We start from the raw sequence: 15,906 nt of genomic DNA, 5'->3' as shown, positions 1-15,906 counted from the left end.
TACAGGAAGGACCTCATCAATGTGAAGTTAATCCTTTATTGTGCCGTGAACAGGCTGGGGCTGTGTCCGGGATTCAGATGTGAATGGAGCAACTGAGAGGCTTCTGCAGGTGCAAGTGCCTCTTTGTGCCTGCAATTCGAACCTGCAGCATGAGTCTGGTTTAAGATATTTTAGATATCTATAGGTCAATTGTTGGCATATTGCAGACAGGGATGCTAGAAGCTATTCTTTGCTATTAATTTTTTTGTGCCAGGAGCAGTGTTAAATTTGTCGACTAAAATATTTTTTCGCCTACTAAATTAACACTATTTTAGTCAACTAAAATACCACTAAAACTAAAACAATTCAGATGATTAAAATATGACTAAAACTAAAATGGTATTTTAGTCATAAGACTAAAATATGACTAAAACTAAAATTACATTGTAGTCAAAAGACTATGACTAAAACTAAATTGAAATTTGACATCAAAATTAACACAACTCTGCTGGCCATTTCTAAATCAGCAGCACAATTCCATCCAGAGCCTGTAATAATAGCACAATAAAGTTTAAACATGTATTGCACACCATAAGTATGGGGCATCTACTAAACTGCTGAAAGGAAAAAAAAATTAAGAAAAAGGCTTTCTAAAATGTAATACTGGTAATATATTCAGGTAATATGTGCAATGGCATTGCAGCCAATAGAGTTTACAGTTTTTTTTTTTTTTTTTTGTATTTTTGGCTGGCCTGCCTAATTGGATACAATTGAAAGTGTTGTTTAGTTTTATGGTTTTTGGTAAATATAACAGAAAATGTAACATGTATGGCCAGCCTTAGACCCCTTTCACACAGGCGGACCGTTCAGATCCGCCTGTCAGTTGTTTTGGCGGACAGAACGGATGCCCCATGCATCTCTATGGGGCATCGGATGTCAGTGGAGACATGTCCGCTGACATCCGATCCGTTAAATCTGGACGGATGGAAACCCTATTTTCTATCCGTCCAGCGGATCTGATCGGATGGGATCGGATTAGAACGAGCAGACGGTCCATTCCCATCCGATTCCCCCATAGAGAAGAGCGGGGACCTGACAGCTCTGTCTCTGCACAGCGCGGAGACAGAGCTACCATCCGCCTGCTTAGCGGGGGATCTGCGGATCGATCCCCCGCTGAGCAGAACAGACTCTGTCCCATGTGAAAGGACCCTTATTGAACAAGCTAAATTTAGAAGTTGATAGGCTACCTTGCAAGCTGTCCACAGTCCACTGACGCACTCCATGTGTGAAAGGGGCCTTCGAGTCGGTTCACACTGGGGCAGCACGACTCTGTACTACTTCGGGGGCGACTTGTGCATTCCCATGCACCACGACTTCGGAGCGACTTGCAAGGATTTCACATAATGGAAGTCTATGCAAGTCGCTCCGAGGTCGCCCCGAAGTAGTACAGGACCCTTTTTCTAAGTCGGAGCGACTTGTGTCGCTCCTATTAGAATGGGTCCTGTAGCAGTCAATGGACCGTGAGGGAGCGCGACTTGTCAGGCTGACAAGTCACCTGACAAGTCGCGCTAGTGTGAATGGAGTCTTAAAGTTGCACTTCTGTTTGTCAAAAAGCAATATTTTTGTCTGTTTATGAAACTTGGTTTTATTTATAAAGACGCTTTTATATCACAATGGCTAATAAATCTGTGTCTGTAGTGCATGTTTAAACCTTAATACCAGAAATAATAACATATTCGATTTTTACTCCAGGAGTATATAATTAGTTTGGAAATCCTAGAGCAATGTTTAAATAATGCATTACAATTTACCTAAACCCATTCGATTTGCAGTTGACTAAAATGTATGAGGTTATAGTCAACTAAAATACGACTATAACTAAAACAATTCAGATGACTAAAATACAACTAAAACTAAAATAGCATTTTAGTCAAAAGACTAAAAGACGACTAAAAATAAAATGGCATAACTAAAACTAAATCGAAATTTGCTGCCAAAATTAACACTGGCCAGGAGTTAAGATGCAACTACACATTGTGCTGCATAATGAAAAATTAGCTTTATTCTTTTTTGAAAGATTTCCAGGGAGTTTGAATAAAATGATATGTTTTATTCCAAAGGAGTGAAAATTTCCCTGGAGAAAAGTTGTGGTTTTGTCTTGTGACCAACAATGACTCCAATAGCTACCAATAGACCTGTATTTCATCGCTGTGCCTATCTGGGGCAGAAATTATCACGGCTCAAAAAAGCACTCAAGCAAGTAGAGGCAAAACTGTCAGGAGGGCATTACAAGCAATATGCTGCACCTGCTCATAAGATTAGAGAGGTTAAGCCATGGAAAGATTAAAAGCCAGACAAACTGTATCTAGGTTCTGTTTTTGCCAGTAACAAAAAAAAAAATCTTTTAAAAAAAGCAGGACTTTCACAGATGGATATCTATTTTCCTATTTCTTACTGGCCTAGTCCTCTACCCCTTTATACTCACCTCCTCTGCTGCCCCTTTCCTCCAGGATTTAACCCCTGTAAGAGTTCCCTGTCTGGTGTCGGAGCTCGCACGTTATCGCTGATTTACTAAATTGGTGTACATATTCAGCTTATTTATCCAATCATGAGAAACACAATTTCCTGTTTACTTATTTTATGTGCACATGATTAAACAACTAAAGTGAATATTCAAACAATTTATTGTAGATTTGGAGGAGTATGACCCCCATCCCTTTGACTCTCATTGATAAAGATTGCAATAGGCATGGAGATTTCACTTTGCCACATTATCTGAAGTGGCATGGCGCCATCAGGCACCGAATGCCTACAAGTGCATCCTCCCTTGTGAAGTGACAGGCAGGTGCACAGTTTTTACCAGTTGCTTTAGGCCCCTTTCAAATGGGCAGATTGATCGGGTTTGCCTATCAGTTTCTTAGGCAGACCGATCGGACCATCCTTTCCCCTGTATGGAGCGGCAGATATCAACAGACATGTGCACGTTGACACTCGCCGACATCCGATCCAATCCTTTCCACTTAAAACAGACGGATGGGAGATCTGTCTGACAAATCAGATGACAGTTGGATGGAAATAGGCCGGCAATCTGTTTCCATCTGACTGCCCATAGAGGAAAGTGGGCTATGTCCCTGTAGAATCAATAAGTAAAATAGTACTGCGCTCCTGGGTTTTAACAGGTAAATAAACTCTTCAAAATGTTAAGGACAATCACAGGATTACATATCTATGGAACTAAAGATCTTCAAAATAATACTCCAGACGGAGTTTCCCTCGGACTATTTCCTTGCTGTAAAGTTTTTACTGAATGTAAGTGGATATTTGTTTATATTAATAAAGTCTCAAATTTCCTGCACCATGATGGCCTTTTCTATTTATAACCCTAAACCATAAGGGCCCTGTTAAAACCCAGGAGTGCAGAACTATTTACTTATTTATTCTACTATTTACACTGTTCGGGTATCAGTCCAGTACTTGCAGCACCCGGGGATTAATTTTTTTCAAGTATATTCAATATACCCTGATAGCGCGAGAGTCACAATAGATTTTTACTGGGCTGTGTCCCTGGCCGCTCTGCATATGCCAAGCTGACATGGACCTGTCATTCGCCTGCTCAGCAGGGATCAGCGGAGAGATTCCCTTCTACACAGACAGATCTGCTGGGGAAGTCCACCCTTCTGAAAAGAGCCTTATCTACCATGTTTACTTCAGGAATATGAAGGTTGTAGATGGGATACCTAGACATCCTCCAGGCCTTAGGTTGCCTTGAGGATGATCTGACTCTGTTGCTACCCCATCCTCTAATGAGCATGTTCTTGTACTTAGCGACTGCCAAAGTGCTATCACATGGGGGTAGGGAGACAGTCCTAGAATGACTCAGAGCTTACACAAGGCTTTGTTTTTTCATTCCTACGGACAGGTTAAGCAGCAAAGGAATGGCGAGTATGTAATGTTGGGATGAGGGCATCAAAAAGAACCCACTGCTTTATGCCAACAACCTACACCCAACCCAACCCTTCTGAAATGTGAACTGTAATGTCATTATGCTTCCGTGACAATGCCAAAGCCCCCAGACCCATAGACCAACACATATGTTCCTCTACACAGCTGAGTGACAGAATCATGACAACCTAGACTTTGGCCTAGAAATCATAAGGTCTCAAAACAGAATTTAAATATTTCACTCTTCCTTTCTAGCTGGGTTCCAGTCTACAGTGATATTTAGCCTGACCTGTTCAGTGAAGTTCCAACTTCCGAGAGCACCACTGAAAGGGAAAGAAAATATAGCCTTTCTTTAATGCCGGAGAATTAATTTTCCTCTTTCGCCTTTGGTCTGCGGCCGGGCTTATTCTTTTAACCTGCTGTGTGCCAGATCTTTAAAAAAGCGGTCATGGTTACAGAGGAACCACAAAGCTCAAAGACATCCCCGCTCCACTGTTTCCGCTCTCTGTGACAGAGATTGGGAGCTTTATTCTAATAATCTGATCTCCACTTCACAACAGAAGATTTATTTAGACTGCCTCTTGTTTTATAAAGGGCTTGGAAGTCTGTAGTAATTTTTGACACTTTGTTATAATGTTTTTCTCTGACCACCCTCCCCAGCTTCATTTTCATACGGACACAAAGCGCAGTGATGAAATGATGGTTCATTATAGTGCTACAGCGCTCTTATCTTCATCCGGCAAGAGTCATTTCCTTCTAAAGATTGAAATGCAAATGTGAAAATTAATGATAAGTGCATTATCTGATAGTGAAGATAATACTGATTCACTGTCAGAGTAACACACAGTCTTTCTATGATTTCTGCTTCTCATTCACAATATTCCTCTTACTGTCAAACTATCTCTACAGCTAACTATGTTTCAGGGTGCCTTTTTTTAATTTGCATCAAATGGCATTTCTGTAGATTGTCTATCTACCACATTTTCGCAATCAGAGAGAGAGGAAAAAAAAAAAATAGAACGTGGAACTGGTAATCTTGGTGTCCTTCGGAGGTTTATCTAAATGGAACTGTACTATTAGGAACTGCTGCTTTTCATTAGATTAGGCTGAGACTGAGAAAACAAAATATACAGTACGCTGGCTAAAGGCTTTTAAAGGCCAGCTCCACCCAAAAACAGGTTATTTCAGTTTCAGTTTTGTGTGGTTGACAGTGAGTAGAATGAGAATGAGGCTTCTGGCTCTGGTAATTTTCAGTAAATTTCAACTGCTTCCCGTCCATGGTTGAATCGCACATACGTTTGCATATAATCACCAGAAACAAAGCAATCTACCAACCACATGTTCAGTCAAACACCAGATTTTGGTTGATTGTGAAGTTGAAACTGGGCAATACATTGACAGCTTTAACTGATCAGTTTACTCTCTCTTTTCTTTTCTTTTTTTTTTCTCTTTCCTTTTCTCAAATTCTTAATTCTTATTTAAAGGGTCAAAGTTTTGATACTATGTGGGGTTGGGAGGGGAAGGTAACCAAGGTTTTGGACCTATAATGTCCTCCTTCGGTTATCTTGTATGGATATTGTTGTATCATGGGCGCTTCATGGGGTCGATTGGGAAGGTGGATCCCCCTGGCCACATTGAGAGACCAGGTGGGAAATATTCCCCTGTCTACCTGTCATTGAGCTCCTGTGATTATGTTTATGTTCTATGCATTAAGATTGACTACTTGATGTTGTAAACCCCAATCTTGTTTATTACGATGTTTTGTAATGCAATATTACCCTATATTTTTAAAAAATATATAAAAATTATTGAAACATAAAGGATAAGTTTACCTTTTAAAAAAAATAAATAAATGGAAGCCTGGAAAGCATCGCACCCATGATCAACAGATTGTGGGTGCTATGCAGGGCTCCTGCAGGCTCTGTATGTAAGCTGTTTGGCCATACACCGCCTGAAAAAAACAATTGTGTATATATACAAAATGACAAGTGGATCGGATCGCCTGTGTGAAAGGGGCCTAAGGCTTTGACAATAATTGGAAGCGGATTGGAGATCAGCAGAGCTGGACCAGATTTTTCACTCTCTAGTTTTAGTAAACAGACTCCATATTTGAGGAAATATAACTTCCATCAATATTAAATTAGAAATGTAAAAGCCAGTGTATGCAGATATGCACTGACTACACTGTTATTATAAATTTGTGGTCAGTATATAAATACTTCCACAATCTAATTCAGATTTAAACATATATATAACCAAACGTGTTAAAGATCCAGACACAGCTAGAGGGGAGTTACATTGGGATCTGCTGATGTGTGGATACCTGCACATAATGGAAGCATATAAAAGGACTTCGGATGAGAAGCTAGGGATCAAAAAATTTCACACTGACACAACATTTTCTGTCCTCTGAGAAACTCCAGAGAGCAATATGGCCAGGACAGCTGTCACCGCCCACCAATCCGGAAATCTTAAACTCATTAGTATTCAAAGAAACATTCTGATAGTCAAGAAAGTCATACAGAAAACTCCTAAAATAATTATGAATAAATTACAGAATAAGATGATCTACTCAGAGAGAGTTATCAGCACAACTAATATCAGTAGCAGTATATTATTTATATATAGCGTATATATATATATATATATATATATATATATATAGTATCTCACAAAAATGAGTACACCCCTCACATTACTGTAAATATTTTATTACATCTTTTCATGAGACAACACTGATGAAATGACACTTTGCTACAATGTAAAGTAGTGAGTGTACAGCTTGTATACCATTGTAAATCTGCTGTCCCCTCGATATAACTTAATACATAGCCATTAATGTCTAAACCGCTGGCAACCAAAGTGAGTACACCCCTAAGTGAAAATGTCCAAATTGGGCCCAATTAGCGATTTTCCCTACCCGGTGTCATGTGACTCCTCCTTAGTGTTACAAGGTCTCAAGTGTGAATGGGGAGAAAGTGTGTTAAATTTGGTGTTATCGCTCTCACTCTCTCATACTGATCACTGGAAGATCAACATGGCACCTCATGGCAAAGAATTGTTTCTTTACATAAAGATGGCCTAGGCTATAAGAAGATAAGACCCTGAAACTGAGCTGCAGCACGGTGACCAGGGACCATACAATTGTGTGGCCACCATTATTTTCCAAAACTGCTTTAACCCTCTTGGGCATGGAGTTCACCAGAGCTTCACAGGTTGCCACTGTAGTCCGTTTCCATTCCTCCATGATGACATCACAAAGCTGGTGGATGTTAAAGACCTTGCGCTCCTCCACCGTCCGTTTGAGGATGCCCCACAGATGCTTAACAGGGTTTAGGTCTGGAGACATGCTTGGCCAGTCCATCACCTTTACCCTCAGCTTCTTTAGCAAGGCAGTGGTCATCTTGGAGGTGTGTTTGGGGTCGTTATGATGTTGGAATACTGCCCTGTGGCCCAGTTTCCCGAAGGGAGGGGATCATGCTCTGCTTCAGTATATACTCTGACATACTTTGTTCCCACAATGATCTGTAGCTCCCCAGTACCGGCAGCACTCATGCAGCCCCAGACAATGACACTCCCACCCCCATGCTTGACTGTAGGCAAGACACACTTGCCTTTGTACTCCTCAACCTGGTTGCCGCTACACACACTTGACACCATCTGAACCAAATACGTTTATCTTGGTCTCATCAGACCACAGGACATGGTTCCATTAATACATGTTCTTAGTCTGCTTGTCTTCAGCAAACTGTTTGCGGGCTTTCTTGTGAAAACCTTTTTTAGAAGAGGCTTCCTTCTGGGAGGACAGCCATGCAGACCAATTTGATGCAGTGTGCGGCATATGGTCTGAGCACTGACAGGCTGACCCCCCACCCCTTCATCCTCTGCAGCAATGCCGGCAGCACTCATTTGTCAATTTCCCAAAGACAACCCCTGGATATGACGCTGAACAGGTGTACTCAACTTCTTTGGTTGACCATGGCAAGGGCTGTTCTGAGTAGAACCTGTATTATTACACCGCTGTATGGTCTTGACCACAATGCTGCATCCCAGTTTTAGGGTCTTGGTAATCTTCTTATAGTCTAGGTCATCTTTATGTAGAGCAACAATTCTTTTTTTCAGATCCTCAGTGAGTTCTTTGCATGAGGTGCCATATTGAACTTCCAGCGACAAGTGTGAGTGAGTGAGAGCGATAACACCAAATTTAACACATCTGCTCCCCATTTACAACTGAGACCTTGTAACACAAACGAGTCACATGACACCAGGGAGGGAAATGGCTAATTTCGTCCAATTTGGACATTTTGATTTAAGGGGTGTACTCACTTTTGTTGCCAGCATTTTAGACATTAATGGCTGTGTGTTGAGTTTATTTGAGGGGACAGCAAATGTACACTGTTATACAAGCTGTACAATCACTACTTTACATTGTAGCAAAGTGTCATTTCTTCAGTGTTGTCACATGAAAAGATATAATAAAATATTTACAAAAATTTAAGGGGTGTACTCACTTTTGTGAGATACTGTAATTTGCATTTAAAAATGCAAATTGTTGCAAAATCTCGGTAAAATGTGGTAAAAACGCACTAGATGTTTTTCTGCAGCATCTCCATTGAAGTTTATTAAACCAAAAAAGCAAAAAAAGCACCGTTTTGCATTTAAAAAGGTCCCTGACTCTTTCCAAAAAATGCAGAGACACAAAGATGCATTGATGTGAACGTGTTCTATAGGAACCCATGTTAAAAAAATGTCCTGCATTTCTGCAAAAAAAATGCATCGCATACTAGCACATTATGTTAAACTTACCTGAAAATGAAGCATTCCAGTGACGCAATGTCATCGCTGGAGATGGCGTCCATCTATACACGGTCTTCCTTCCGGGTTCGCAGATCTGGCTCTGTGACTGGCCGGAGCCGCGATGATGTCACTCCCATGCATGTGCATGGGAGCCGCCCAGTCATGGCACACTGCTCTGAAGAAACGGCACAGGCGGCCATTTCTTCAGAGCGCATGCGCCAGTGATGTAACTGGCTGCTAGAACAGTAATTATCTCCTAAACGGTGCATGTTTAGGAGATATATACACTACCTATAGGTAAGCTTTAAAATAGACTTACCTATAGGTAAAAACTTAAAGATGGAAGTTTACTTCTTTATCATCACTCATGAATGGGACTTTATCTTGGATGATTTTGGAAGCACGCCGTGTTTCGCTCACTGGACAGGTGCTGCCAATGCTTTGATAACTATTTAGGATTTGAAGCATAATTGTTTATATGCTGTATATTCTATTCTTTATAGCAGCAGCTAATAGTGCAATGAAATATTATCTGCAATTTCAACCTTGGACTTTTCCTTTGCTTCATGTGCGCTGGGTTTGGGGATTTATCCGCCTTTTTTATGTTATACGTTTAATACAATTTATGTTTTAGGCCAGGTGGGTGGTTTTGATGCATGGGGTGCATCAAGATAATGCATCCCCATTTCTTGTTTTTTACATGTAATTTCCCACAAAAAAAGCCAGTTAAAGGAAGCATAGTAATATATCTGGCTACTACAGATTAAGTTTGGGATTTAGCAAAGTAAAAGGAGTTCCCAGATCATCTGATTAGCAGGAAAAGAGCTGACTGCCACAATATGGCAATAACTAGATAAAAAAAAGGACGTGGTGAATGGGTAGACTGTTTTCAATTCATTAATTATAAGGCTTCCAAAGAAATGATAGTTACTCAGCACAAGCAGAGGTAATACAATATACATTACACAACTGTTTTAGGTTATTGCTTCTCATCGGTGCTATATATGGAAAAATGACTTGTTCAAGAAGGAGGAATTGTGGGCAGAGACAAGTAAATCTTTATTTATGAATCCCTGTAGGCCAATCCAACCTACAGCAATGGACAGCACGCTATAGGCGTCCAAGTGTGTTACATTTGTCAAATATACCAAATATACACACAGTGTGCTAATCATTGAATATTGAAAAAAAATATTTATACAGTATATGTATATATATATATATATATATATATATATATATATATATATATATATGTGTATATATATATATATATATATATATATATATATATATATATATATATATATATGTGTGTATATATATATATATATATATATATATATATATATATATATATATATATGTGTGTGTATATATATATATATATATATATATATATATATATCTTTTTCAATATTCTACAAATTGAATCCATTCAGGCTTAAGCGTACTCTACATCTTTAGTAAAAAAAAATCTTTAAAGCAAGTCTTGTGAGAGTCAATCCATCTCCAATCGAAATGTATTTTTTTTTCACTTTTGAGTAGAGTAAGAAAGTTTCTTTTAGTTTTTATATGCTACCTGTGTCCCCACTGCAGGGACTTCCTGTTCTGACATCTGTCACCTGTACAAGGAGTACTAATGAGGGTACAGAAAGCAGTAAATTTCTGACAGAGGATCTAATAAAAGAGTAAGACTTTCAAGTAATGTTTTGTACTATTATCCAATAAACAGGGATGATTTTGTGCTTTGTGTAATTGTTACTTACCTGGCCCATCCCAGCCATCAGCCACTGTCCCGGTTTGTGTCGTTTTCTCTGTCTGTGCTTCTCCGTCTGATTCTGCTGTTCCATGACTGCCTTCTTCATCTCCTGAGTTCAAGACAATATGGCAATACTGCATTAAAAAGAAGCCTACAATTTATTCTTTATTATAGCCGAACTTTAGACAAGCAGCTAAGTACTTAGATGGAAAAAATATACAGTATGAAATCCAAATGATTTGCATTGATGTCCATCCAGTCCTAACATTTACAGACATGTGATTGACACAACTTACATTAAAGAATACAGCAGTGTCCTCGCACTCCACTGGGAGTAATGTGAAAGATTATGGGTATTCATTTTGGAAAGTTAAGGCGAAGAGGAAGTCAAGGATTGTGGAGAGGTGTCGTTTATTAAAAAAAAAAAGGAAAAAGTGTCACAGCAGCTGGTGGGTTAGGGGGGTCAGTGAATATTGGAATTGTTACAAGACTAGGGTGCCCATCTGGGGTATGGTGCAGTACAAGATACAATATGGTGGTGTATAGTGCAATACAAGATGCAATGGACAGCACACAGCTTTTAAAACATGAAGCGTTAGCGTTGCATTGCTTCAAAATTGAAGCCTAATGTTGAGTCAGAGCCTCAAACGCTTCCCATTCAAGTCTATGGTAACGCCTCGCAAATGCTCTGGCAGGCAGTTGCGATGCATTTGCAGGGCGTTAGGATTATTTCACTTACTGTCATGGAATAGACGTTTGTAGAGCAGTTTACGTGCCTTAATGCTCATCAAACGCTTCAAAACTGCCCATGGGGCATTTGAGGAGCATTTTTAACTTGTCAATAACGCTTGTAAAATGCGTTAATGTCTAACGCCCATACTAAAGCTCATTAACATAAGTCTAATGCCCATACTAACACTATAGGAGCATTTGTCATGCGTTAGAAATTTAGTCAAGTGTGAATAAGCCCTAATGCCGGCCTTACACGGAGCAAATTTCTTGATTCCCTTGATTTCCCCTTCAACACAAACAGTGTTGACAGGGGAATCCCTGCTGCAAATCCATTGTATTCTCCAGAAGAGTGGGTGGGGGAAGCCATCCTCACTGGGAGGAGATTATTCGATTATTGTTAGTGGGTACACCAGCTGCCAGTGATAATCGTATGTAAGGCATAGGCAGGCTGGTTGTACCCAAGTTGTATTGATCGATCAGCTTGGTACATTCAGCCCGCCCATACATGGTTCGAATCTCGGACAGTTCCTGTAGAGATCCAAACTGTTTATGGCTGGCCTTAGTCAGTGCCTGATTCCTAGGCCTTAAAGCATCCCCTGAATTCTCACACACATACTAGTATTGTATCCCAAATGTTGGCCAAATCATTGTGGACCTGGGTGCCAAATATCAGAGGGTGTGGTTACTTATTCGGGAAGTCTGTTGAATCCTGGGGGCCTTTCCCCATTAAGATCAGAGCTGTATCTTCGAAATGTTCCGATAATGTGCAAATACATGTATTATGTAGCAATTCTGTGTGAAATTTGCTTTCTATAGGAAGATATCTTTGTTTGAAATCAGACTTTCTGAAAAAATACAGTGATAAACTCCGAAATGTATACAATACTCATTTATTTCGAAAGAAAAAAATATACCTTATCCAAATGAACTATATACAGTACATAGTAAGGATTTTAGTATTTTTTTTTTTTTTTTTTATATTTATTGGATTTCACAAATTTGAACACTCAGGCCTTCTACAGAAATGTCATATCAATACATTCCAATTGCACATCAAAGCATTGTAAAAGTAAACATAACAAAGAAAGATCCAGATGTAGAAAATACAATGAATTGCGCTTCCATATCAAAAATGTATGTATGGAAATATAATAGCCTGTAATAGATGTGAACCACTGTTTTTAAGATATACAATAGAATGAAAAATAAAGCAACAATGACAGATAAAGAAAAAGAAACTAGTGATAGTCCGATATGAGAGACATTAATATACCAAGTAACATCTTATACAAAAGACCATCCAGCAAAGGGAAACAAATATGAAGCTTAGGACAATACCGGCACAGAAGGAATAAAGTTGGCCATACACAGAGCACATTTTGTGTTGTTCCTGATGAACCAGCTATAATTCAATGCCTGGGTGGCCCCGCTGGCGTACTTCCACCCAACATCCATTGGTGTGAAAATTGAAAATTGTCATCCAATCAGCAGCTGCATCCAATTGGCTGCCACCATTGTGCAGATGTTAAGACAGTCACAGGTGTTGGCTTTTAGAATGCATTAGCAGGCAGGGGAGCTTCCCCCTTTCACACTGTGGATGAAGGAATTTGTAGGCAGGCAATACATCATTCATTTTTTTTTCATTCAACGACTGAATGAAAAAAAATGAACTAAATCACTCCCACTGAGCTATTGTATTCTGCTGGAGGGTAACCTTCCCTGCCGGCAGAATACAATGATCAGTGTTGCTGGCTATATATGCATTGATCGCTCTGGAAAAACCCAACAGGCTGGTTGTACAGAGGGCGATCAATAGATAGACTTGTGTACAACCAGTAAGCCCATACATGGATCGAAATTTGGCCAGACCATGACGACTTTCAATCCATGTATGGCAGGCTTTACATTGTATGGTCAGCTTAAAGCGAAGCTAAACTTACATCTCCTTCAATGGTCCCTGTCCCTTGCTGGCATGAGCATCTTCTGCCGAGTGTTGGTTTTTAGCCATCTTCATTGGCTGGAGTGGGATGATGTCACTCCTACACATTCACAGGGGTTAGGAATCTCAGCACACAGGGACTGTGCCAGTGAGGTAAGCTGTGCTGCGCATGCACAGTTCAGTTTACATGCCAGAGATGACAATGAGCAGGCAGGTAGGGGCATTTTGTTGCAGAAGAGACATTGCATGACTCTTCTGCAATAAAGAGCCTGCCTGCCCACAGTTTTTGATAGTGGAACTTTAATTCCGCTTTAGGTGTAATAAGAGTAAGAAAAAATCCCATAATGACATAAAGTTCAGGAGCAGGGTATATTTAGGGTGATGACCCCCCCCCCTCCCCCCCTCCCCCCGGATGGATGATGGAAGTCAGCAAAGCCTCTGCTCATTTGCTAAGCTCTGAAGCAACTGCACTTGCAGAAAGAAAATACACTTTGCAAAGTGCACAGTCTATTTGCCTTTAATAAATCAACCCCAATATGTCGTCTGAAACTGTTGCTTTCCCAATCCTATTCTGGGCCTACAGCATTATCAGACCCCCACACTGAAGACAAAAAGGTAAAATGGTACCAATAGCACTTTTGCAATTGGAATAATTACATGCAATTGTAGATACAAGGGGTGGTGTATAGTACCATCTCAGTAGGCCTTTCTGGTCAGATTCCCTATGTAATGTACTACTTTCATTAACACTACCTTATCAGTCTAAGTGCTATATTTATAAAGCAGTAAATAGTGGTGAATTGTCTCACTGACCTTTGTTCAAAACTATTGACCCCCCTTTTTCCACTTATCAGGCTCATTTCCCCTATAGCGCTCATCATCCTCCCTTCTTTGAAAATATCCTTATTGGTGCTTGTTCTTTCCTCTCCTGGTGACAACCACATCTCTCCAATCTTGTAAGGGTGTCACAGGACAGGAAGCAAAGGAAAATCTCCCCAACGGGGTCACAATCAGAAATAAAAACCTGGCAGAATTGTACTCTTTTAAAAACAAGTAAAAAGATTTTTGGCTGGAGTTGGGCATTAGGTTTCTAATGCAAAGCAAGCCCCTTAATTTGCACTGCATGATCAAAGTGCAGGGCTGCTTTAAATCTAAACAAAAATAATAAATACAGAGAATGTTAGGAGATATGAACTTAAGGGACAGATTGGTGTATCGGACCGAGAAAATGTCAAAGCCGGGCAGAAGAGATAATGTCCAGCCAGCAGGACGGGTCCACCAGCCATTCACACAGGGGCTGTTCAATCAGCTCTATCAGTGATCTATCAGTGTCCTCATTCTAGACATAACCAGGAGTCAAAAACTCAGGTCAATAAGCTTATAGGCGATTTGCACAAACATCTCCTGCAGCAAGGTAAACTACAATGTCAAATTGGTTTTTCTTCTAAGTACGCCCTTTTATTTATTTATTTAAGCACCCTTACTAATAGCATTAACTTACAAAGAACTCGCTCGGTGTTTGCTAATATCAGTGCTTTTTATCTGTTTAAAAAGAAATCCACTAAATGAACATAAAGTATCACAGCCGATTAAAAAAAAACATGTTTAATGGGATTCTCATTCATCTTACATTTGGCAATTTAACATTTTTGAAACTCCTCAACATTCCCCTGCTGCTTTTTTTTTTTTGGTGTTTGGTTTTATTGTTAGCCCAGCTAAGGTCATTTTCAGTGTAGGACTTAAGCCAGTTATACATAAACCAAATTTTGACAGTTTCAGCACGGACTGACCAAATTTCAATCCATGTATGGGCAGGATTGTTGTACAGAAGTTGTTTGGTCAACCAGCCTGTCAGGTTTTTCCCAATTGATCAGTGCTGCTGATTGTAGCCGGCAGCACCGATCAGTGTATTCTGAAAGTGGGGAAGACTCCCTGTTGTAAGAAGACAATGACTCAGTGGGAAGGATTCCCCTATCCACTTAAAAGGTGGGGATGGGGGTAATCAGGTCATTTTATTTCGTTCTACCCGCTGGTTGGCTAGAAAAAAAATGACTAACTTATGGGCTGCTTTACGGTACCAAAAAGAATCCAACAGTTCCCTAACTGTCACTATGCTCTAAAGAGTCCTTAGGGGCCCTTTCACACAGGCTTTCCCATCAGGTCCACCTGTCAGTTTTTCAGGCGGACCTGATGGGAAGCTCAATGCAGCTTTATGGATAGGCAGATGTAAATTGACTTCTGTCCGTTTTCTTCTGTCTATCTCTGAGTTCGTCCAGGTCCAGAGAAAGAAGCCAAAAATTACTGCATTCATTTCCATTTTTCTGGACCTAAATGTGACACATCGGATGTAGCCTGATATAAACAGATACAAATTAACTTACATCTGACCACACATACAGCCATCACAGGTCAACTACAGCCCGCTGTCAAAATGCGAAACAACTGAATGGACATGGGTGCCAAAAAATGACATCCATCCTGTTCAGCTCAGATACAGGATCAAGTCACCGAGACAGAGCACAATGTACTGTATGAAAGGACCTTAACACTAAAGCATCCCCTAAAAATGAACCCTGACAGAACCATTACAATAGAATTAAACTCAAAAAGTAAAGATTTACTTTGGTATACAAAAAAGTTAGAAATGTTAATTGTGCCCACCCTGAAAAATCTACCTTTTGTCTTGAATCTCTGTTGAAACGTAGCAATGTACTTTCTGATATGTGAGGATGCCTAGGCACTCCTGTGTCTACTG

At 40.0% G+C, this 15,906-nt stretch overlaps 1 protein-coding gene across 2 annotated transcripts in view; it reads right to left on the bottom strand.

Annotated features, from left to right (window-relative positions):
- Positions 1 to 15,906, bottom strand: part of ZFPM2 (zinc finger protein, FOG family member 2) — a 559,985-nt gene that overhangs the window by 426,170 nt on the left and 117,909 nt on the right. For both annotated transcript variants that reach the window (XM_082257925.1, XM_082257924.1), the window contains exon 3: positions 10,488 to 10,589. In XM_082257925.1, coding sequence (XP_082114051.1) covers positions 10,488 to 10,589 — 102 coding nt within the window. The remainder of the gene's footprint in view (positions 1 to 10,487; positions 10,590 to 15,906) is intronic.

The sequence above is a fragment of the Pelophylax lessonae genome (genome assembly GCF_965119305.1).
Source record: "Pelophylax lessonae genome assembly, chromosome: 5".
Taxonomy (NCBI): domain Eukaryota; kingdom Metazoa; phylum Chordata; class Amphibia; order Anura; family Ranidae; genus Pelophylax; species Pelophylax lessonae.
This window is presented reverse-complemented; position numbering and strand designations above follow the sequence as displayed.